The sequence below is a fragment of the Chrysochloris asiatica genome, unplaced genomic scaffold (assembly GCF_000296735.1).
Source record: "Chrysochloris asiatica unplaced genomic scaffold, ChrAsi1.0 scaffold00046, whole genome shotgun sequence".
Taxonomy (NCBI): Eukaryota; Metazoa; Chordata; class Mammalia; order Afrosoricida; family Chrysochloridae; genus Chrysochloris; species Chrysochloris asiatica.
The window spans coordinates 17658734-17683475 of NW_006408564.1; the positions used below are offsets into that span (position 1 = coordinate 17658734).

The following is a 24742-nucleotide window of genomic DNA, read 5'->3' on the forward strand; positions in this document are numbered from 1 at the left end:
CTTACTTAAACAACTTCTTTATCCACCATTCAGTGCGTACAGCTCTGCCACATGGCCTTTGACGGTCCCTCTGCCAGTACAATGCTGACGACAGCCACTGTCTTGACTTTAAAGGTAAGTATGCTATTTGTTATTAAGGTTTGATTTTCCAATCTGGTATAATTCCTGTCCTAATCATGGGTTTTTAATTCTGATCAGGAACAAATGTTGAATTGTATCATTTTTTTTCATGTATGTTCTCTCCTATTAATAGATCATTCCCTTCCTTTGAACTCCATTTAACTTCGATCAAAACATTCGGGTCACTCTTTTGCTTAAAACTTTTAGAAGTGCGTTCATATTTGTGTTTAGTGAGAATGGCTTTGAAAATTCTAATTTCACATTTCACTTTCTGTGTATAACTTGGGCTGTTTTATGTGTGGCTTCAAAAAAGTTTTGGAAAAATGGAATTAATGGGCATTTGTAATATTCTGACCTCATTCATATAGCCTCTGAATTGAACTATTACACTAAGAATAGTTTTCACATGAAGTACAATCAACCATTACTGCACTTACCTTTATAGATTTAAGTAGTGAAACTGACAGAAACAGCAGTGCAGTTATTTATTTTATGCCGTTGAGCTGGAAACATAGGGAAGCTATAAAAATTCGAAATAATTATCTCTGAAGGAAATCCTTTGTTTACATGGTTTCACATATTAATTACTCTGGAAAGTTTCTGAACTCTGTTTAATAGCAGATCTCCTTTTTTGATAGTTTCTTGGTACTGCCAGTTCTTGCTGTCAGGTCTACAAAAAAAAAAAAAAACATAGCTGATCTAATCTATTTTAAAAAGAATGTCTCTTATTCTGAGGAACAAATGATAACAAGATTCAATTACCTGTTGGTTTCTACAATCTCATTCACTTTATCTATTTTGCAGTGCAGTCTCCCAGCAGCAATAAACCTGGAGAGTTCCCTGATGACAGGAGGGAAAGTAGGATAGTGTTAGTTCTAGAGAGAATTCTTAGAGAACTGTGAACTACACTGAGTGTGTTATCAACAGTACTTTACATGTCTGAGCTCAAAGATCATCCTTGATGATTTCGCAGGATTAGCCACAAAGATCGAGGTCCCTAAAAGTTTATATGCAGATGGAACAAAGGTATCAAACATTTAAAAAAAAATACAAATAGATACTTCTGAAAAATTTTTTTATATCTTTTAGTTATATTCATACTAAGGGGAAAAGTTATATAAAACTAATAAATTGCCCAGTTTCCTTCAATGTAAAGTTTAAGGAGCAAGTAACTCTCAGGGTTTCAAAATGCTACAGGCCCCTGAATGCGAAGCAGTATGTGGTGGAGTTTAGTGAGCTCGTGGACTTGGCCACTGCAGTCTTTCTGGAGCTCGGCAGCCTTGTGGAGGAGTCTTGTCCACAAGGTAGTGAGCTGCCAGCAGGTTTTTCCCTTCCAAGGACTTAAGGGCACACACAATAACACAAACCTCATCACTGATAGAAGTATGTTAAGTAACACACTATATAAAGGAATTGGTTTCCTCATATCTTTTAATTCCATTTTTCCTGCTCTCTTGTATATATCAATAAATAAAAATAAGCATTAGTGGTGAATTTCCATCAAAGAATACAATTAGGCAACAAAAAGAAATACCATCATCCAAACTGGTAAAGAAGAAACATTGCTTTTCCACAAAAAATGACCCCAAAGAATTTACAAGAAAGCTTCTAGAACATAACCTAAAAGGGAAATTAAGTTGTTTTGTATATATACCACTTTGTTCATCCATTTTTCTGTTGATAAACATTTAAGCTTCTTTCACCTTTGGCCTGTTGTAGATAGTGCTGTAGTGAACACTAGTGTTAAAATACCTGGTATTTTGTATATAATGCATTAGACCACAAGGTCAGTGGTTCAAAATCACCAGCCCTCCTGGGAAACCCCTACGACAGGGTCACGATCAGTCAGAACCTACATGAGGTCACTTAACCATTCTTGATTTCAGTACTTGCCGGTACATATTGAAGAGGAGACTTGCTGTGTCACACGGTAATCTTATGTTTACCTTTTTGAGGAATTCCACCAGCAATAGTTGAAGGCTCTAATTTCTCCATGTCCTTGGTGGTGGTGGTGGTGTTAGGTGCCATTGAGTTGGTACCGACATATAGCGACCTTATTATGCACAGCAGAACGAAACACTGCACGATCCTGGGCCAACCTCACTACCGTTGTCATGCTTGGCCAGTCCATCTCATTGGGGGTCAAAGAATCCTTCAATAACGAAAGTTGAGGCTTGAATTTTTTTCTTCAGTTCCCCCGGCTTGAGAAATGCTGAGCACGTTCTTCCTTTTTAATTTTCTGATTCCAGATCTTTGTATATTCGTTTTAGTATCTCTATGCTGGAAAGCAAGTTTCAATGTCTCTTCTGACACCCATTTTGACCTTTTCCTTTTTTCTTGTCTTCTCACTGATTTTTTGCTTGCTTCATATATGATGTTCTTGATGTCATTCCACAACTCTTGTAGTCTCTGGTCTTTAGTGTTTAATGTATCAAATCTGTTCTTCAAATGATCAGGTGGGATATATTCAAGGTCATATTTTGGCTCTTGTGGACTTGTTTTTATTTTCTTCAGATGAGGAAGAAAACATTCTTTAAAATCTAAGAACTAGATGACGAGGCAGCAAGAGAAAGGCACTGATGTGACTTAAAAGTGACATGAAACAAAAGAACGCCCCCTGCTGTTCTATTCTGGAACTTAGTTGTTGACAATCAAGCTTACAGTCTTAGGAGACTTGCTATGATTCTGAAAGCTATGCCACTGGTATTTTAAATACCAGCAGGGTCACCCATGGTGGACAGGTTTCAGATGAGCTTCTAGACAAAGGCTAGGTAGAGTGACTAACTACTTCCAAATACTTATTTAGTCACTGAAAACCTTAGGAATAGCAGAGAAACACTGTCAGGTATAGTGCTGGAAAAAAATGAGCCCCACATGTTGGAAGGCACTCTAAATGAGACTTGAGTTAAGCTCGTGGGACCTTCATTTACTGATGGGGGACAACTCAAAATGAAAAGAAACAGCTGTAAACATCCATTAATAATCGGAACATGGAATGTATGAAGTATATGACTCTGGGAACGCTGGAAGTTGTCAAAAATTAAATGTTATGTGCTGTGGAGTCGGTTCCGACTCATAGCGACCCTGTACAGGATTCCCAAGGCTGTAAATCTTTACAGGAACAGAAAGCCTCATCTTTCTTCCTCAGAACAGCTGATTCTTTGGAACTGCTGACCTTGAGGTTCGCAGCCCAATTTGTAACCACTACGCTACCAGAGAGCTCCTTATCTTAGGCATTAGTGAGCTGAAATGGACTGGTACTGGCAATTTTGAATCTGACAACCACTATGCCGGGAATGACAAATTGAAGAGGAATGGTGTTGCATTCATCACCAAAAAGAACATATCCAGATTATTCATGAGGTACAATGCTCTCTATCTATGACAGCAGGGAAGCCCAGTTAATATCACTATTATTCAAATTTACGGACCAACCACTACAGCCAGTGAGGATGAAATAGAAGAATTCTACCAACTTCTTCCATCTGAAATTGATCAAACATGCAATCAAGATGTATTGCTCATTACTGGTGATTGGGAGCAAAGAGGAAGGATCAGTAGTTGGAAAATAAGGCCTTGGAAATGATGCTGGAGAACCGTGATAGAATTCTGCAAAACCAATGATTTGTTCATTTCAAATACCTTCTTTAGACAGCATAAGAGACAACTATACACATGGAATTCATAGAAATCAAATAAGACTACATCTGCGGAAAGAGACGACGGTAAAGCCCCTTATCATCAGTCAAAAGAAGGCCAGAGGCACACTGTGGAAATGACCATCAGTCTTAACAAAAAAATGCCCCTGCTGTTCTGTTCTAGAACTTGGCTGCTTCCCATTCTCACTATCAACAAACTAAACTAGTTCAGGTTTTCACTCACCCTTGCCTGGTGGTTGTGTGCTGTGGAGTCTGTTCCGACTCACAGCAGCCCTGTAACAAGGAGTGTTTTCAAGGCTGTAACGGTTAACCCTGCAGTTAGTAGCACAACTTGTAAACCACTGCTATGCTACCAGAAAGATTCCCAACAAGGTTGATAGTCCTTAGTCTAATCTGTAAGACATTTCTTTCAATCCAACCTGACTTCTTTCCAGTTATCTCTTGCACTTCCCTATGTATACCGCTACACACTCCATCTAGTCCAACTAGACTGTTTTTCAAACATGCACCTTACATTTGTGTGTGCTCTCTCTCCCTCTAAGCCTTTTTCAATACAAGAAGTTATTTGTGCATTTGTCAATTTCCAAGGCATTTAAATAATGGCTCATAATTACGTTTATTCTGTACTGTGTGCACCAAGAACAATCGATGCAATTTCCTGGTTAAGACAACGAAACTCTAACTGGCTCCCTAAGTTAGCATCCCCAACTTTGGATCCAAACTAATATTCTGGCATCTCCTTATGTTTGCCAATCAAGCCAGACAAATCCTCAGTCTTTAGTATTTCTGTATAAAAAAAATCCACCAAATAAAAATGATTTCTAACCCTTAAAACATGTGAACAGTAATATTTACATCTGTTCCCTAGTAACTAACACGTAGAGCTCAACAGTGCATTCTTTGCTTCTAAGACTAGTCTCAAACAAGGAGGAAGTAACACTTCAAACACTACTTGCAACCTACCACCTTACCTGGAACTTGAATGTCCACAGAATGATTTAAAGAATTCTGCTGTGTGTAACGAACATGTTCCTAATTTAGTGCAGATCTTCTCAACCACAATTTGAGTCTCACTGCTCCTAAACAGCAAGGCTCTTATCACCTGCACATCACAGTTATACGAAGGGACAGAAACTGACAATGGGCACACAGCTAATTAGTGAAAGTGCCATCCGCGATGCCAATAAGCAACCTCTTGGGCTAAAGTTACCAAATTTGGATTTCACAGACCAGTGCAATTCAGAGATGAATCAACACAAAACCAGAGTTCTATATGAGTTGTTGCTAAGCGCTACCGAGTCAGTTCTGACTCACAGCAACTCTGCAAAGGGTTTCTGGAGCAGTTGGTGGTTCTGACTCATAGCAAACCTGTACATGGTTTCCAAAATTTCCAAAGCTGTAAATTTTTACAGGAGCAGAAAGTCTCATCTTTCTTCCACAGAACAGCTGGTAGTTTCAAACTACTGACTGTGAGGATAACAGCCCAATTCGTAAGCACTACACTATCAGAATTCTAGTTGAGGCAGATTCTAAGGAAGAGAATGAGGGCATTTCTCATGATGGGAATGTTCCACGATTTGATAGATGTTTGGGTTATACTTAAAAATTACATTCGGTGAGTATAAAATTTACCTAAAAAACAAAGCCGTAAATAAATATTGGTATGTGAATTGTTTTGGTAGATGAAATCTATGAGTGGCTTCAAAAGCTTGTGAAAAAATCAAATTAAAAGATAATGAAATTTGCCCAAGAACTTTCTGAGGTCTCCTGATAGTGGTGGTTGAAATGAAATTTTGAACTGTGGTGAAAAAAAATCTGACTTAACAGATGTGTGATGAAGCCAATATAGCCAAATGTTAACACAGAAGAAAGGACAATATGAACCAGTGAAAACTATTTGGAAACTACTGATCTAGACACCACATAAAACCAAAACACCAAATCTGTGGCTGAGTAGACTATGATTCACACATTACCTCTTCTACATGTTTATGTCGTATTGCATTAGGTAAATCTGCTGCACAAGACCTTTTTAGAAATGTTGAAGAGCAAAGATGTCAGCTGGAAGACTAACATGCATCTGACCTCATATACATGTGAAAGCTGCACAGTGAATAAGGAACACCACAGAAGAACTGATGCTTTTGAGTTGTGGTGTTGGAGGAGAATATTGAAAGTGCCATGGGTTGCCAAAAGAATCAACAGATCTGTGTTGGAAGAAGTATAGCCAGAGTGCTCCTTGCAGGCCAAGATGGCCAAACATCGTCTCTCATACTTTGGACATATTGTCAAGAGGGACCAGTTGCTGGAGAAGGATAATCATGTTTGGCAAGGTGGAGGGTCAGAGAAAAAAAGGAAGACCCACAATGAGATGGATTCGCCAAGTGGCAGCATCAGTGGACTCAAGTGTGGCAACGATAGTGAGGTTGGCCCAAGATCAGGCAGTGTTTTGTTCTGCTATGCATAACATCGCTATGAGTCAGCAGCACCAACTCGATGACACCTAACAACAATAACAAATGTCTCCCCCAAGTCCCCATTACACCTCCTCCAGGAGCTAATGAATAGCCCAACTGTTTCCTTCCTATCCTGGAAACCATGTCACGCTATGCTTACAATTCTCCAATGACTTCCCACTGCACTGAATTTAAAAGCCAATCTGCATACCACAAGCCCACAAGGCCCTAACAACTCTCCAACCTCAACACTTCCAATCCTCACCCAGCCCTTTTAAGAACTCTATATAACTGATTTTCTCTGTTTATATTTCTAAGCCCACCTCATCTCCTCAGACATGTCCTACAAGACAGATTCAAAAAGTCTGAATTAAAAGATAATCGAAATTTTCCACGACCTTTTTCAATGCCCCCTTATACCTAAGGTAGTAGTATCCTGTGACACTGCAGCACAATCATCTCTAAAGTCTTATTTACTCTTAGCTGAAATTATCTTGGTGTTTTTTGCTTGTCATCTCTTCATCTCTTCCCTACTTAAGATGGTGTCAAACATACACTAACAGCTCAGTATTTGTTGAGTGCTAAAAGTTCCATGTTTGAGTAGCTTTGCAGCAGCACCCTACAAGTATCAGAAGTATCAAGGGAACTATGATCCAATATAAAACATAAGTCAAGAGATAGTAACAAAGCAATGGTGTAATATGCTCCACAAAGAACTAACTAACAGAACACTACTTGTAAGAACAGCTGATCTAAATAACCTGTGTTGTTAACTGAGTCAGTCCCGACTCATAGACTTGTATAGGGTTTTATGGGTTTTTGAGGAGCAGCAATGACTTACATAATAGAAAATCATTTAACCTCTCTACAACCAATTTCCCTACCTCTTGTAATTAGAGATGACAGATTGTTAGTCTGTTTTGATAATATTAGTGAAAAATCCTTAGTAGTTACTTTTTTCTTTAAAATTGAAGGGTGCAACAGAGAAAGAAGACTTAAACAAATTAACATAAAATTACTTAAAACTTACTGATCAATGAATTCCACGCCAACACCAAAGGCTTCTGCCATATAGCCCAGAGTTAGTGACCTGTAAGACTCCAGCAGCTGGCTGTAGGCATGAATCCGCATTTCTCGGACATAGTATCGGTAATGAGGGGCAAACAGCCAATCCTTTTTCATTTCCTGTTCCACAATAGCTACAATGAAAAACATGTAAAATTATAAGAATCTTTCAGGTTAAGAGATTACAAACTTAGAGAACAAATAAGATGGCGCATCAGGTGGAAGTGCAGTGAGGAGCTCCGTCGGCAACAACACAGAATACCTGACCAAGCAGGCTCAGGGGATGGTCCCAGAACTCTGAACCACATATAAAGGAATATTTAGAAGGTTGGAAGGCTTACAGCTAGGGGAGTTTGTGGCAGAAGCAAGAAATCCAGTGCTTTCTAATTCAAGACAGTCAGCTGCCCCCAGAGCCGCCATCTTGGGAGAGACCAAGCGGGAGATGGATCAGAGCAGCCATGGACGCCTGACAGAACCATGGATATAAAGGTGTGGACACTCTTTTCTTCTGGTATCTCTTCATTGGTCCCTTGCTGCCTGCACACCTCCGTTCTAATGACTATAGGGGTGCTTGAGCTAGTGGACGCCCCAGCCCCACCCTCAGATGGTTGTACTACGCATGCACACAGATCTCCTCGAAATTTAAAGAGACAGTTTCCACTTAGAACCAAACAGCCACAGCTGGCCCTGAACTGTTTATAACTAGCAAAAAGGCCTGATCGGGAATTGTGGAGTGGGACAAGCAGACAAAAATGGAAACAGGCCAAAAATTAAATCCTAAATGACGTCAAAATGACCAACAGTGGCATCTTGAAATTTCTCAAGAAGAAGAGTGAAAAGGAAAGCCCATTTCCTGATCATATCTACCTGGAGGCAATCAGAAAGCATAAAAAAATACCAAAATACACACCCATCTAACTTAAGTCCAGAGATAACCCCTGAATTTGCCTAAAAAACAGAAGCAGATGACCATATTTACACACATCCAGAAATGAGATAAAGTGACCGAGGCAAATGAGCTGGATGTAGACCTACACTCCATACAAAGACCTACATGGGAAGGCTCTGGAAATGCCTGGGAAGGAATTCAGAAAAATGATTATAAAATGTATCAAGACATTATATAATGAAATTGAGAAAAATAAGTCAGGAAAGCGCTACAGGAACAATCAAATAACATAGATACAGCGTTAGAAACAATTCAAAACCTACAGAAAGTGGTCTAAACAATTAATAATAGAATATCAGAAATGGACAATACTGAAAGGGCAAAGGAGTAGAATTGAATAGATAGAAAGAAGCTAAAACTAGTGAGCTAGAAGATAAATCTCTCAACACTACTAAGATAGAAGAGCAAACACAAAAAAGGATAATAAAAAAAACTGAAGAAAACCTAAGATTCATGTTGGACAACATGAAGAGGAATAACTTAAGAATTAAAAGTCCACAGAGGAGATAGTTGAAGAGCTTCTAGAAGAAAAATTTCCTAGTATCCTGAAAAGTAAAAAGATAAGCATTCAAGAAGCTCAATGAACCCCAGAAAGGGTAGACCCTAAAAGACTATTCCAAGACATATAATAATCAAGCTCTCCAAAATCAAGGATAAGGACAGAATCTTGAAAGCAGCTAGGGAAAAGACAAGTGTAACATACAAAGTCAAGCAAATCAGATTAAGCTTGGATCTCTCAACAGAAACCATGTAGGCATGAAGGCAATGGGGAGACATATAAAAAATCCTGAAAGAAAAAAACTGCCACCCAAGAATCCTCTACCCAGCAAAGCTGTCAACAAATATGATGGTGTAATCAAAACATTCCAGGATAAACTGAAGCTAAGGGATTTTGCCAAAGTCAACCCTGCTATGGAAAACATCCTAAAGGAAGTTCTGTGGACTGAGAACCAACAAGAATAGACAACTACAGAATGAAGTAGGTGGCAGCATCACCCTGAACTCAGTCGACAAATGTAAGAGTCAAGAACAGAGGATCTGGGAGGTCAGTCTATGGTCAAAAAACAATTACAATGTGAAAAAACGTAAACACAGAGTAACAAAGATCCAGGTGGTGGGAAGGACAGGTAGATTATGGGATAAAATAGACTGTCTTAAATGGAGGGTAGAACTAATGGAATATAAGGTAACCACAATGGGGTTGGGGTGGGGGGTTTAGTTTGGCTGTTGGGGAGGGCAATACAAAAAGTGAGGAGGAGGCAGAAGAACAAGATAGATAGGGGGACACTGAGACAGGTATGCATGGCCTAGTGGGACAGAGGTAAATAGTGATACATACTCAACCTTATAGAACAACAGGGCTCTGGGATACAGGGATCCTAGGTATAGCTAGAAGAGGGGAAAAAATACTAAAATCCTTGACTGCCTTATGAATATTAGTTTCTCTTGCCTACTACTGTAAAATAGACACTTGAGTGGGATAGAAAGGAATGTTGGGAATCATAATTAGAGAAAACTTTTGAGCCTGTCTTCAGCCTATAACTGATTGGAATACCTAAAAGGGGCTCTACAACTTGCCCAGTGAAATAGGCCTCAAAAGTATAGGACCTTAGGTGGAATCCTGAGTCCCATCCAGAACCTTATGAGGTGGTACATTCCCACTAGAAAGGACAAGCAGACTGGAACAGCTACAGTGACAGAAGATATATCTTCAAAGAAAGATCATCAGGAAAAACCCCAAACAAAAATGTCAGCATGACTGGCTACTACAAGAATTAAGCAATCTGCTCACCAGGAAGACATCAAGGCTAGCAATCAAGTGTCTTCAGGACGAACTCCCCACTAAGACTGAAACTCAAAGGGAATACACAGACAGGAAACTTGCTAGCGACCACATTAACATTAGTGTACTGGTGAGTGGAAGAGGCGGAAAGACAGCAATGACGAAATGGGCTGAGTTCAACCCCAGTCCATTGAATCCCGTTGTCCTGGAGATGACAGAGAGAAGAGGAAGGGCTGGTTGGTCCAAAGTGTGGCGAGACTTGGACAACAATTTAGCCACAGAGAGCTAGAGCTGAGAGTGAAGCATCCAGCTGATAGCAACTGAGGGGAGATGCACAAGAACACCCAAACTTGCATACAGTACCCTTTTGTCTGAGGAATATTGAAAAAAAAAAAAAAAAAATTTTTTTTTTTTTTTTTGGAGAGGCGGTGGGGTGGTAAAGGAAACAAGGGTGAATTGCTACAATTTGATGAACCTGACCTATACTCAAAGAGCGGTAGTTACTCTAAATACCAACAGAGGGAAAGAATCTTCACATCAAGTATCAATGCTATCCCCTCTGTGCACAGGTTAGATAGGGATGGGCAACTTAGACATTGGCTACCTAAAAAGAGGGGGCAATAAAGGCACAAAGTGACCGTTTCAAGAGGGAGTTTAGTTTAAGAGTATGGGGGGAAAGAAAGTGTCCCAGTGAATAGCTGTCATCTTGTCTAGATGGGTCTAGTGAAAAGAGATGGGGATAAGATTCAATAGTGAATAATTGTTATAATGACTAATTGTGACTGTCACAATTCTAAAGGTAGAAGTTTTGTAACAAAACAGGGGAGTGGTTAATCATAAAGTCCAGAAACAGAGGACCCTAGGACCATCAAGAGAGAAGCGCACAAGCAGAATGTGGGACCTTATCCAGAGAAGCAGCAGCACCACAGATAGAGCAAAGATGGGGGCATGGAGAGGGGGAGTGGCTGAGCACTCTAGATTCATGAACTGAGACAAGAAGGACTAACAGCTGGTGGCCAGGAGGCAGACTTGCTGAATGTGCTCTTTGGAGAAATAAATTATTATGTATGCCTGAGTGGTTTTTTTTGGTTTGTTTTCAAAAACCTAAAGTGGATAGAGGGAAATACTGTTAACTGATGGTACATGGAAGGGATTATAATCATTGTAAGGAAACAAGGTGTATGATTTGTTGAATGTAAAACTAATGATATGCCCTGTAAATTTACACTCAATCCACAATAAAAACCTTAAATAAAAATAAATAAAAAGAGATTACAAACTAAAACTAATCTGATTGAGTCCAATAGTTAAGGAGTCAAAGAAGTCAATAATTTCTTACTGCCCTATCGTGTCATGCCTTCAATGAGGGAGCCAGAAGTGCGGTTTATAGAGTGCTAGCATCCCATCCACTTAGGAAGCACTCAGCTATTTGACATCACCCACTTTGGATGCCTTTAAGTATTGTAAGAAAATTTCCTAATGTTATGCTACGGATAAACACTAAACCTCCAAGTCTGTTGAACCACCAGGTCAACAGTTCAAATTCCCCAGCCGCTCTTTGAAAACCCTACATACAGAAGGTCACTGAGTTGGAACCTAACTGATGACACTTAACAACTAGAAGTAGCATAACATTATAAGCCTTGCTTTTTGTAACATAGAAGCTATAATAAGTTCTTACAAAACCATTAGAAAGATGAATGCAAAACTAAAATGTCCACAATAATTCTTAAGTAGTTATTATTTTCCAGAGTGATAACTATATGTTACTTCTCTAGACAGGATATAGCAGTAAACAAAAAAATACATGATTCTAGATGCCACGGAGACAGGGACCTTCAAAATGTTTGTGAAAAACTCATCTGTTATCTTTTCATTCCTTCTGTCTATGAAGCTTTTGAAGCCCGCTGGTAAAACACAATTTGAAAGAATGACGCGTTCGGTGACGAAAATAAAAGGGCAGGGTAGAACGACCGGGAGGCCCACCAACCAGAGAGCAGGAGGCATACAGCAATGTGCATGATGAAGAGCATGGGGTAATCACAGGAGAGAAAGGACCACGGATTCTGAATGTACCAGAGACAGCTAGCTATAAGGATGTAGATGGTAAAAGAGAAAGGAGACAACAATACGTTTTTGACTTGTGCAAAATGAGAATTCCCAGAAAAGGAGCATACATTTTTTTTCTTTTTCATTTTGAGGGAGGGGGGGAGGGGGATGGCAGGGGAGAAAAGGCTAATATTCCAGAATGCGCTGGCAGTGTTTAAGTTTCACCCATTAAGACACTCAAGTGACAATACCAAGGAGACATTTACAGAGGTTTGGTGCTCTATGACAATTCTGAGACTGAAGATCAATGTCATTCAGGTGTATGTGGTGAGAAAATAAAGACAGAAACAAGGGCCATGATCTAGCCTGAGGCAGTCAGTTACTGACAAACCTAAGAAAGGCCAAGGATGGGCCACAGAAAACCAGAGTGTGGCGCTGTACAAGCAAAAGCATAGGTTGAGAGGTTATGGCAAGATGCCAAATAAAGTCAATGTACAGCAGTAAGACTTGAGCAAGGAGACACCTGATTTGCCAACAAGGAGACCACAGATTATTAAGCATTAAAAGAGCATTTTCACAGATAATAAAACCACCATGGCACATTCAAACACTTCAAAGTCCTTTAAAAAGGAATAACTAGAAGTTCCATGGAACTCTACACCTGTTCAATTTACCACAATACGTTCTAGTACATGGCAGCCATTTAGAAAATACCGACTTATGTACTGACTAAAAAGATACTTACACTACGCCATGAAGGACAAAAAGCTACTTAGAAAACATAAATACGTTGGAAGATAGTAAATGCTTGTATCTCTACAGACTTGTGCTTCAGAAGGACACTCTCACTGACGATAGCAATTGCTGCAAAGGTCACACAGCAAACAGTCACTTTACTGGACTGTTTGAAACTTGTCCATGGGCATGTGCAATCTTGGTGTTCATGTGTTCTGGGTTTTCCTTTGTTTTACGGTGCTTATAAAATGAATGAAACATTTGGAAGGAGGCATCCTAAACAAAACCGTGACATCGTTCTCTCTGGAGTAAATGTGTACATACATGTCTGCTGCTTTTTCCTGGGGGTGCTGACAATGCTTTCGCTTTCTTAATTTAATAAACAGTTACTACACAGAAAAGGAGCTCTGGTGGCATAGTGGTTACGAATCAGGTGGCAAACCACAAGGTCAGCATTTCGAAACTACCAGCTGTTCCGCAGGAGAAGGATGAGGCTTTCTAATCCCGTAAAGATTTACAGCCTCGGAAACCCTATATGGTGTCTCTATGAGTCAGAACCAACTCCATGGCACAGAACAACAACATAGAAAAAGTGGGTTTTTTCTCAATTAAAATATTTCAAAGAATATTTATTGTGGTCCTGTCAAGTTGGTTCCAACTGTGTAGCATTTCTGACAAGCAGCTTAAGTTTGAACTGTCATCCTTGTGGCTGTTAAGTCCCAATGCTTATCCTACAGCACCACACCAGGACTAATCCGTGAATATTTGGAGAAACAAAATCTTACAAAACCCAGTCCTTCCTGTCTCACTAGAGTAGAAAATGATAAATGAGCCCACGTCATAAGATCATTGAACTAGCCTGTCTTCTGCATTTAAAATGACTGGGAAGTATATGTCTACTCTGGGTAAAAAGAAAAAGTTTTATCCAAAAGTGTCAAACAGAAATGTTGCTAGCGAGGAAACCTGTACAGGCTCACTATGAGCTGGAACCAACTAGACAGCACCTAACAATAGGCAAAGTGAGGGTAGAGACATTGAAAGGAGCTCTGGTAGCGCGGTGGTTACGAATTAGGCTGAGAACTGCAGGTCAGCAGTTGGAAACTAGTAGCTATTCCGCGGGAGAAAGATGAGGCTTTCTGCTCCCGTATGATTTACAGCGTTGGAAACCCTGTACAGGGTCCCTATGAGTCGGAACCGACTTCATGGCACATAACAACAAGTGTGGGGCTGTTAGGTAGCACTGGACTGCTAACCCACAAGGTTAACAGTTCAAACCCACCAGCCATAGCTTGAAAACTCTATATGGGGTCACTATGAGTGGGAAATGACAACAACAATATGGCATTTTTACCTTTGAATTCTTGTTACTAACAAAACAGACATTTACAGAGAATTGTGTACTAGGCTATGTACTGATGTGGTGTCTGGCTACTACAAAAGTAAAGAAAAGCATAAAGTCTGCTTCCAAAAAAATATGGGACCTAAATTTTTATAAAAATAGTTAACAAGCTTAACAAATGCACATATAAAGACAAAACAGATAAACATGCTCATCTAAAGAATAAAAAGAGAACCTACAGACTTGAGGAAAACACTGGAAACAACTATCAGAGAAAGATCTAATCTCCAAAAATTACAGCAAACTTCAATAATGTAACAAAAAAACAACTCAATTGTAAAATGGCTAGGGACATAACAGAACCTTCACAAAAGACATACCAAACAACTAATGAACACAGGAAAAGATGCTCCCAATCATTAGCCATCAGAGATGTAAATGAAAGGAACCCTTATACACTGATGATGGGACTGCAAAATGGTACAAACACTGGAAAACAGTATGACGTTTCCTCAACCAAACAGAAACAGAACTACCCGATGATCCAGCAATCTCACTGCTAGGGATCTACCCTAGAGACCTAAAAGTCATGACACAAACAGATACATACACTCCTTTATTTGCTACAGCTTTATTCCCAGTAGCCACCCACCCTCACTCCCCTGCCTCCCTAGAAAAGGAAAACTAAGTGTCCATCAGCAAATAAATAAACAAAATGTGGTACATACATACAATGTAATACTCTGAAACCAAAAAGAACAATGATGAATTCATGAAACATAACATGAAGAAGCCTGGAGGGCACAATGCTTAGTGAAGTAAATCAGACAAATAAGGAAAAACATTATACAATCCCTCTTTTATCAGAAAACAATCAGACATATAAAGAGACCAATGTTCAGTGGTGGTTATCTGGGGGAAGAGGAGAGAGGGAAAAGCAATACTTATTTAGATCATAAGTATTACTTTTGGTAACAGGAAAAGTGGCAGTGAATACGCATGCAGGAGTACAGAATGACCACAGTAAAAGATGCCACTGAGGAGAGATCATTAGAATGGATGCTTGTACCAAAGAATTGGACACACATGTTGTTAAGTGCAATCAAGTCGGTTCCAACTCACAGCAACCCTGTATAGGATTTCCAAGGCTGTAAATCTTGGCAGGAGCCAAAGTTTCATGGCTGGTGGGCTTGAACTGCTGACCTAGTAGTTAGATAGAATCACCACACTACCCTGATAGTAGGGGAATTCAGTTAAGTTCATGGAAAAATTGAAATGAAAAAAAAAAAAAAAAATGGTATTTTCCCACAAACTTTTTGAAGCCCCTGTGTAGAAGAGGGCAACAAATCCAACAAAGTGTAAAAAACAAGTGTAGGATCACATAAGGATGGCTATGGGTATAGGTATACACATACATGATTTTTCCCATGAACTTTCTGAAACCCCCTTGTGTATGCAAGGCTGACAGTCCACACAAGTCACAACTTCAACGGACATGAGACAACTTGATGGTGCCCTGACCGATCTGACAGGCAACACAGAAGAATGATGCAGATTGGAATGGAAGAAAAATATAGAACAAAGCACACTAACTGGACCACCTGAGGCCAGAGGGCTCCCTGACACTACTGCCCTGAGGCCGTCTGTAATTAATGAACCCAAATGATCCCAAGATCACCTTCTAACAGAAAAGCAGAGTGGTATATTATACAGGTTTATATTACTTGTTGGATTGGTGCTCTACTAAAAAAAAAACAAAACCTGTATGATTCCAAAAGGCCAACATTTAATTAACAGTAAAGATGATAAAATAAGGTGGCAGGGAACTATACTCCTGGAAACTGAACAAACAATTCAAACGAATGTGAAAAATGTAACTAATATCATTTACTAATTTGTGTCAAAATTGTCAAAGGGAAACTTAATGTGCTATGTAAACATTGCCAAAGACACAAATTATCATTTCATTTTAATAATACTCACAGGAGGGCTTCAAAAATTTGTGGGGGGGGGGGAGTAGAAGTTAAAGGGAATGAACTTTTTAAATACCACAAGTTCGTGCTCCCCAAAATTCTAATCAGTGGTAGAGACAAACGAATACAGAGGAAAACAATTTGCTAAGTTTTTAAAATGGAACTTATAGCTACTGCCATCGAGTCAATTCCAACACTCAGAACTCGCATAGCTACCCCTCAGAACACGTAACTGTTCATTCAGGAGAATGAAAACTACAACAAGATACCACTTCACACCCACAATTTTGTTAAGTGCCTTTGAGTCGGTTCTGACTCACAGAGACCCTGTATAGGACGTTAGGATTTCTGAGGCTTTTGAAAAATCTTTGCAGAAGCAGAAAGCCTCATCTATCTCCTGAGAAGCAGTTCACGAGCTCGAACCATAGACCTTGTGGTTTGCATTCCAGCACTTATCATATGTAGCCACCGTGCTCCCCTCATTCCCACTTGGACATCTTCAATCAAAAAGCCAATGCCAAGTATTGGGAGGATGTGGAGAAATAAGAACCCTCACACAATGCTTGTGGGGATGGAAAATGATGCAAGCCAGTATGAAAAAGGGTTTGGCCATTCTTCACAATGTACAAGACCTAACAATTCCAACCTCAGGTATATGCCCGAAAGAAATAAACACTCATGTCCTCACAAACACATGCTAGCCAGCACCACCCAACTGTCCATTAACTGATAAACTGTGATATATCCATACAATAGAATACCATCAGAAAATGAATTTCTGACACATAAGAACTTTGAAAACATTAAAGTTAAAGAAGGCACAATACGCCACCTATTTATTGTATGAGTCTACTTACATGAAATACCCAGAAAGGCAATCCAGAGAGACAAAGGATTGGTGATTCCCCAGGGGCTGACTGAAGGGAAGCATGGAGAATGACTACTAATGGGTAGTCATTCTATTATGACAAGATTTCTTTTTGGGTTGATGAAATATTCTGCAATTAGAATGGTGATAGCTATGAAATCTTGTGAAACCACTAAATTGTACACTTTAAAAGGGTGAGTTTGTGATATGTGAATTATATCTCAATAAAAAAAAAGGGAGGTCATAAAGTCTCTCAGAATGCAGAGAAGAATTCATTTCAACTGAGGGAAAGAAGGAAGGCTGAGGGACAAACAAGATCTCCAAAAATAAAAAAAAAGATCTCTAAGCATAAAATAGGCAGAAGAGCAATTCAGAAATACAAGCAAATGTGCAAAAGTTATCATGAATGTCAAGAAAGTGAAAGGCCAAGTGAATAATTCATCATGCCTGGAAAATCCTGGTCCCATATTACATGAGGTAAGTAGCCTAACTTACATGCATAAAGTATAAATATGTAATGTAACTATATGAGGACCAAGCATCACTAAAATCGTAGTGCAATCATTGAGGTACATTACCCAATGTCTCTTGTCAACATAGTCTTTGTAACTCCTACCAATTGACTTTTTCCTGATGGGTATGGGTAAACGAAGGTAGGGGAAGATGCTGATGGATTATGAAATTCAGCTGTGATTTTTTTTTAAAATCATGGCTAATTGCAATTGGTCAGTTTTGTCTCCTGCTGTGTATAAAATGAGTCATCTCAGAAACAGAAAGGGGATCTCACTATCATTTAGGAAAAGGAGCCAGGAGCGGTGTATGTCCTTTGGGCCCCAAAATACCCATACACTGAGCCTCCGTGACCCAGGAAACAGAGTTGTGACACCAGAAAAGTGGCAGAGGAGCAACAGGAGCAGCAAAACCAAGAGCCAGAGCACCAGACAGAGTCGTGGGCTTTTAACAAGCAATGAAATTTGAGGGCTTTAAGCCAGAAGGCTCACTTGTGGAAAGAATGCCTCCAGACATGTAACTGAGAAACTAGGTAGGCTGAGCCACAGAGCTGGAGTTGAGCGACTTCAGGCTGAGCATTAAAGACGCCACAGGAGAGGCTGTCCTGAATGAGAGAACTGTGCCCTGAGCATTTATGAGACTGAATTGTAACCTGTGAACGTTCCCCAATAAACCCTGTGAATGTTGGTATGTTGTTTGAGATCTCTGTGGCCATTGCAACGAATTATCGAGCCTGCTGTGGTAGGGTGTCAGAATTTGTAAGAAGGTTGGAAGGTGGAGGCATGCCTGATTCCTTAAGTCTCATAAGAACCAAACTTGGGCTGATGTGAAGTGGATGATACTTTCCCCTGACAAAAACCAAAGAAGGTCAGACGATGCCACTCCACCATGCCCGTTTTTTAAACTATCAGCTTTCAGACCACCTTCCCCAACTCCTCAATGCAATATATTTAAACCATTCACCTTCTGAAATGTCCAAGCCCAACAAAAAAAGGTATTGAAGCCAAATTATTTAAGTTTTAGGGAAATCAGGACCCTTGGGTCAACTTGATAGAAGTTAATTCTTCTACCAACTTATTAATGTGTCATCATCTGTACAACGCAAAACAGCCAGGAAGAACTGGAAATAAGAGAAAAACTCAACAAATTTGTGCAGGAAGAATCACTTAAAAACTATCTTTAGAGAAACACCACAAGTATTTTTAATAGATTATTTTTTCAACCCATACCTATTTAAACTATTTATTTAGCTATTACACAAAGAAACTAGCTATTATACAAAAAATATCCAATTTCCAAATTCAAGGGCCTAGCTTCTCTCTAAATCAGATAGAAGATTCAAAATTCCATCACAGAATTCCTAACAAAACAGAGAAAAAGCTTAGCCATGATGATAAAAGGCCCACGGCTCTGTGCCCAGGACACTGTTCAAATCTGTAAACATCCTGTGAAGTTATCAGTATACACATGAAGACAATTGACAGGAACGAGTAATTAATTCTATCCTTACCTAATGATTGGAAGAACACGGAGTAGCGGCATTCATAGAGTGAAAACAGATACTGCCGAACAGCGGGAAGACTATGTAACACTTCAAGAATTTCTGCTCCTTTAATAACCTAGGAAAAAAAAAAAAAAAAAAGATGGAAAGAATAGTCACTGTACCAAAAAGAACTGGTCAATGCTCAGCCATTTTTCAAAAACAGTGATACCAAACAGTCTTATTCAAAAAGATAAAAACCTATTAAAAAAAAAAAAAAAAAAAAAAAAGGTATGCTTTTGTGATTGTTATGTATTTAAATAAAAAAACATGGGTTGAACTAAATATGAGTACTAACAGTTCAGTCATTACCTTTTCCCTAAGATCTGGTCTTTCTAAGGCAATCATGCTGACATAAACAGTGTAAGTCACAAAAGTCTTATAATCCATAAGTTCATAGGACGTAAAAGTAGAGACGGTGTCAAGGAAGAGTTCAGCTGCCTGTTTAAAATCACGAATAGCCACACAATAAAGACCTTGATAAACTTTTAGGCGGTTCCTCCTGTCCCAATCGCCTCCTTCCTCTATTAAGCTATAAAATCAAAAACAGTAAGATTAAAATCGGGAAATGGATAGCGCCACTTTTTAAAAAATGTGGGTTGTTTGCAGAGTAGTTAACTTACACCAGAAGGAATTATTTTACTACATATTCTTTCAAAGACTTGCTAAATGCAAATGTCAGTTAATTTGACCAAATTTACTAGCCATAAACAACACAGGCACATTTCTTCTACTAATCTCTTTTTTATAGCATAACTTAGAAGCAATATGATCAACTCAAGTACCTTTTTGCCTTCTCTGTGTTTCTTGTGATGAGATCATTATCCATATAAAATAAGCCAATCCTGAGGAGATAGAACACGATATCCAGTCGGTGACCCAGGGCCACAGTTTTGTCATAGGTCTTGCGAAAGGCACTCAGAGCTCCTTCCTATCAAAAGAACCAAGAACCAGGTGAGAAGAGACTAAAGGGTTCAAGTTCCATCAGCTGCCTGCAATTTTTGTAAAAGCTGATGGAAAGAGTTGGAGTAGAGATGAAACATTAAATAATGAAGACTGTTAAGTACAAAAAGTACATCATATTTAAATACTTGTTCTAACACTGACCATTAGGACACAATCCAGTATTTAAATACATAATTCTATCTCAAATCGTTATGGCATAAAACACTTCTATTGTTTAACTGGAGTCCTGGTGTGGTGTTATAGGATAAGCACTGGACCTCAAAGTTCTGGCAGTTCAAGCTCACCAGCTGCCCCTTGGAAACCCCATACATGGTTGCTACAAGTGGGAACTAACTCGATGGCCCTAAACAATAACAACATATCACAGTGTTGGTGAAGAATACTGAATATACCATGGGTAGTTTATGTATGTATCTGGGTTTATTTTAGGCGCTGTGGGTTAATGCGCTGGACTGCAAGGTCATTTTGAACTGTAAGGTCGGCAGCTCAAGCTCACTAGACACTCCTCGGAAACCCTATACAAGGTCGCTGAATGGCAACCAACTTGATGGCACTTAACAATTATTAGTTTTGCCTTTAAACTTCATAAAAAGGACTAGTAAGACAGCAATGGGAGTCCTGGCATGGTGTTATGAGTTAATGTGCTGGGCCACAATGTCAGTTTGAACCAAAGGCAGGCACAATTCAAGATCGCCATCTGCTCTTTGGAAACCCTACAAAAGGTCCCTATGAATTGGAACTTAACAAAAAAAACAAGATAGCAATGACATCTAGCACTCATATCTTGATTTCTAAATAGTATCTTCCACTTAGGAGTCCAATGTGGCACTATGGGATCGGAAGTGTACTGCTAACACACCAGGCACTTCTTTGAAACCCTATACAAGGTCACTGGAAGTCTTGGTGTGGCACTGCCGATTAATGCGCTGGACTGCAAGGTCGATTTGAACCATACAGTTCAAGCTCACCAGCCGATGCTTGGAAACCCTATACAGGGTTGCTATAACTCAGAACCGACTCAATAGTACATAACAACAACAATGCTGGCAGAATACGCACTGGAATGAGATACAAAGCCGATGATTCAAACCCACCAGTCGCTACAGTCTAAACCGGTCAAAACTGACTCGACAGTATTTAACACCACCAATGCTGGCAGATATTCCTCTTACACCATGATGGCAGAGTTTAAATTCAGCTGCCTAGTATGGGGAACAATTTAACTATCCAAATTAAAATAAAAACTGTTCATTTCACTTCAAAAATGAAACGAAGTCCTAGCAGTGTCACATTTAAAAATATACCCTAGAGAAACACTAGCATAAACACAAGAGGAGACATCAAAACAACAGTTTAAAACAGCAACAAATACTGAAAAAAATATACAAGGGGGCTTCAAAATTGTCGAAAATTCCATTATCTTTTAATTCCATATTCCCAAGAACGTTTTAAAGCCTCTCATATGTCCATCAGTAGCTACATGGCTAAACTATGACAAAACCAAACAATAGAATAAATATTAGGAAGCAGTTAGCCAGAACATACAAGATCTACATGCATTAACATGGAATGATCTCTCAGACATAAAACTGGTGGCTTTATGCTGCAAACTTGGTTCCAACTCAAAGCGCCCCTGTATAGTTTCCTGACTGTAAAGCCTTATTCATCTTTCTCCCTCAGAGAAAGATAATGCTGAATAGAAAAGATGAACAGGACAACAGCAGTATACATGATCCCATTTATTAAAAAAAAAAAAAAATCACGCTACCAATTTTCTATAGGCACATACGCCACATACAATTAAAGAACTAAAAAGATTATCTCCGGGAGGAAGAGAACAAAATGGATCAAACTATAATGTGTTTCATATAACAGAACATTCCATTTCATAGTAATTTTAAAAAGCAACAAAACCACTGCTTTCTAACCAAAGTAAACTGAGAAACTACTGACTGAACTACAGAGGACAGTCCCAATTTTGTAAAAACCGTTTAAAAAGGGAAAGCAATTCTGCTTATGCACCAGGGGCTTTCTGGCATGGAGAGAGATGGGGAAGAAAAGAAAAAGCATGACAAGACCATTTATTAACTTTTTCTTTATTTCTTAGTTCAGGTAAAGGAGCCCTGGTAATGCAGTGAGTTACTAATCAGCAGTTTGAATCCACTTTCTGTGCCCACTGAGAAAGAAAAGGCTTTCTGCTCCCGTATTTACAGCTTTGGAAACCCTGTACAAGTCACTATCAGCGCAGACTCCAATGCACACAAGATACTTTTGTACTTTTTCCAAAAGAAAAGTTATTTGTAACAAATTTTAACTTTATTACTCTGGAATGCTTCCACAATAGCGAGGGAAAACCATCTCCACTTACCTTGTCGCCTATCCGGCAGAGGTACTCAGCCTTTGTCATCATTGCATCTCGGATTTCGCTCTCCCCCAGATTCTTCTCCGCGTCTTCCAGCTCTTCATCTAAACGTTTCAACTCTTCTTCGTTGGCTTTCTTCATTTTATTGAGCAGGTCCATGTCCATCTGCCAGTCGAGGGATTTACACAGGGCTTCGTAATAAGGAGCCATGTCTGAAAGCAAGAAAGATGAAAGCGATTTATGAGTGGGGCCTCTTGTACTCTTACAATTAACGTCTACCCACCCACCTTGTCCCCCACGTACACTGCTAGGTCCCCCACGCATCCCCCGGCAGGATGGGAGAGAACTTGGTGCTTCGCAAAGAGGGGGCAGTTGGTCAATCTCCGCGGGTGGGAGGTCTGGGGCAATCCTATCAGCCTCTCCGCCTCCCAAGGCCCCGCTGGACTTGAGGCAGCCTGCTCCAAGTCTTCACACAAGGACGTGTGCGCGGCTAAAAAGGATTACAGACCCGTCCACACACACGTTCAGATATATTCTGCTAAATGCTCTTCCCTGCGAGGAAGGCCTGAAGGCACCGAGCCCAAACACCCCAGGCCCCGCCTGTCCGGAGCTCCACAGTCAACCAGCTCTTGCTCGGTGCAAACGAGTATCTCCCCCGCGCTTTCCCCACTAGAGGATACCAAAGTGGTATCCACAAAGAGATACCACTAGAGAAACAGAGTAATTTCGGGATCCTCCAGCCACTCCCAAAGCAAGAGAAGGCGACGGGCGGGCTGGTGTCAGAGACCCCGAAAGACGGGCGCCCCGGGGTCCGGAGTCCCGCGGGAGAGGTTGCCCGCAGGCTCCGGAACGCCGGATAGGCCTAGGCCGCTGACTCGGCGCTCGCGCGGGCCTTACTGTTATCCCGGACGGCCGCCATCAGCTCGTCGCGCACGGCCGCGTCTCCACGGTGCTCCGGCAAGCTGAGCAGAAAGCGCAGCTGCGCGATGCGCAGGTCGGGGTTCTTGGGCAGACCCTCCTCCTCCAGGTTCTCCAGCGGCATTTTGACGGCAGCAACAGCAGATAAAGAAAAACAGCAACTCAGCGAGGAACTCGGGTTGCGTCGGCAGCGGAAGCCGGGGCACGGTACGAGTGCGCCTGGCGGCTTCTGACGCGACTTCCGGTCCCTGCTCCGCCCTCGCCGATAGCGTCCTCTGCTGGCCACTGCTGGCAGCGCCTCACTTGAGATAAGTACTCACTCTGGCGCCCACAAGCGGCGTTTGAGGTCTTTGCTGCTTGCGGCAGCGCACTACTGAATTCTCACCTCAGTTGGACACTATAGAATTGAGCAGAACTGTCCCCAGAGTTTCCAAGGTTGTCACTATGAGTCGGAATCGACACGATGGCACTTACCAACAAAAGCAACAATCTTTATGGAAAAAGGAGCTCTGGTTGCGCTGTAGGAGAAGCACTGAACTGCTAACTTCAAGGTCAGAAGTTCCAACCCAGCAATCGCTGTACTGGAATATGATGAGGCGTTCTACTCCCTGAAAGATTTATTGTCTCAAAATAGATTCAGGGTTGTTACGAGTTGGAAATGGTTACGAATCGGGCTGCGAACCTTAAGGTCAGCAGTTCGAAACTACCAGCCGCTCCGCGGGAGAAAGATGAGGCTTTCTGCTCCCTTAAAGATTTACAGCCTCGGAAACGCTGTACAGGGTCGCTATGGGTCGGAACCGATTCGACGGCACTTGACAACAACAATACCATAACTTATGTAGCTAAGTTAGCTTTTGTGTGTTAGGTGCCACACACATAACTTAGGTAACTAAGTTAGCTATTGTATTTGTTAGGTGCTATCTACTCAGATCTGACACACAGTGTCAGAACGAAACACTGCCTGGTTCTGTGCTGTACAGTCATTGCCACACTCGATTTCTTTGTGGAATTGTGCTGCTACCATTGTGCCAATCTATTATGTTTCAGGTCTTCATCTTTTTCACTGACCTTCCACTTTACCAAGCATAATGTCCTTCTCTAGGGCCTGGTCCATGCTGACAATATGTCCAAAGTATAAGTCTCACTCTCCTGGCTTCTAAGGAGTATTCTGACTGTACTTCTTCCAGCACAGATTTGTCTGTTATTCTGGAAGCCCATGGTACTTTTAATATTCTCCAACACCATAACTCAAATGCATCAAATCTTCTACCATCTTCCTTATTCGTTTTCCAACTTTCACATGCATATGAGGCTATTGAAAATACCACGAATATTGTAGAAGCATTAAAAAATATAAAGGGTCAAAATAAAATCGGTCACATTACTACTATTAGGGATAATCACTATGAACATTTGGCTTATATCTTCAAACTACTTTTTCTATGTATGT

The 24742-nt window shown here is 40.4% G+C and overlaps 1 protein-coding gene across 2 annotated transcripts; it reads right to left on the reverse strand.

Annotated features, from left to right (window-relative positions):
* Window positions 1-582: 582 nt before the first annotated feature.
* On the reverse strand, window positions 583-23588 carry PSMD6 (proteasome (prosome, macropain) 26S subunit, non-ATPase, 6). Of its 2 annotated transcripts, none has more exons than XM_006862106.1 (8): window positions 23272-23588; window positions 22381-22586; window positions 19832-19977; window positions 19359-19578; window positions 19017-19125; window positions 7266-7434; window positions 883-960; window positions 583-790 (listed from the first exon to the last, which is right to left on the reverse strand). In XM_006862106.1, exons 1-8 carry the CDS (start codon window positions 23414-23416, stop codon window positions 694-696), a joined length of 1170 nt encoding a protein of 389 aa, XP_006862168.1. In that variant the 5' UTR covers window positions 23417-23588; the 3' UTR covers window positions 583-693. The 2 variants fall into 2 exon arrangements, with proteins under 2 accessions (XP_006862168.1, XP_006862169.1); XM_006862107.1 differs by having other exon boundaries at window positions 23389-23416.
* Window positions 23589-24742: the final 1154 nt, after the last annotated feature.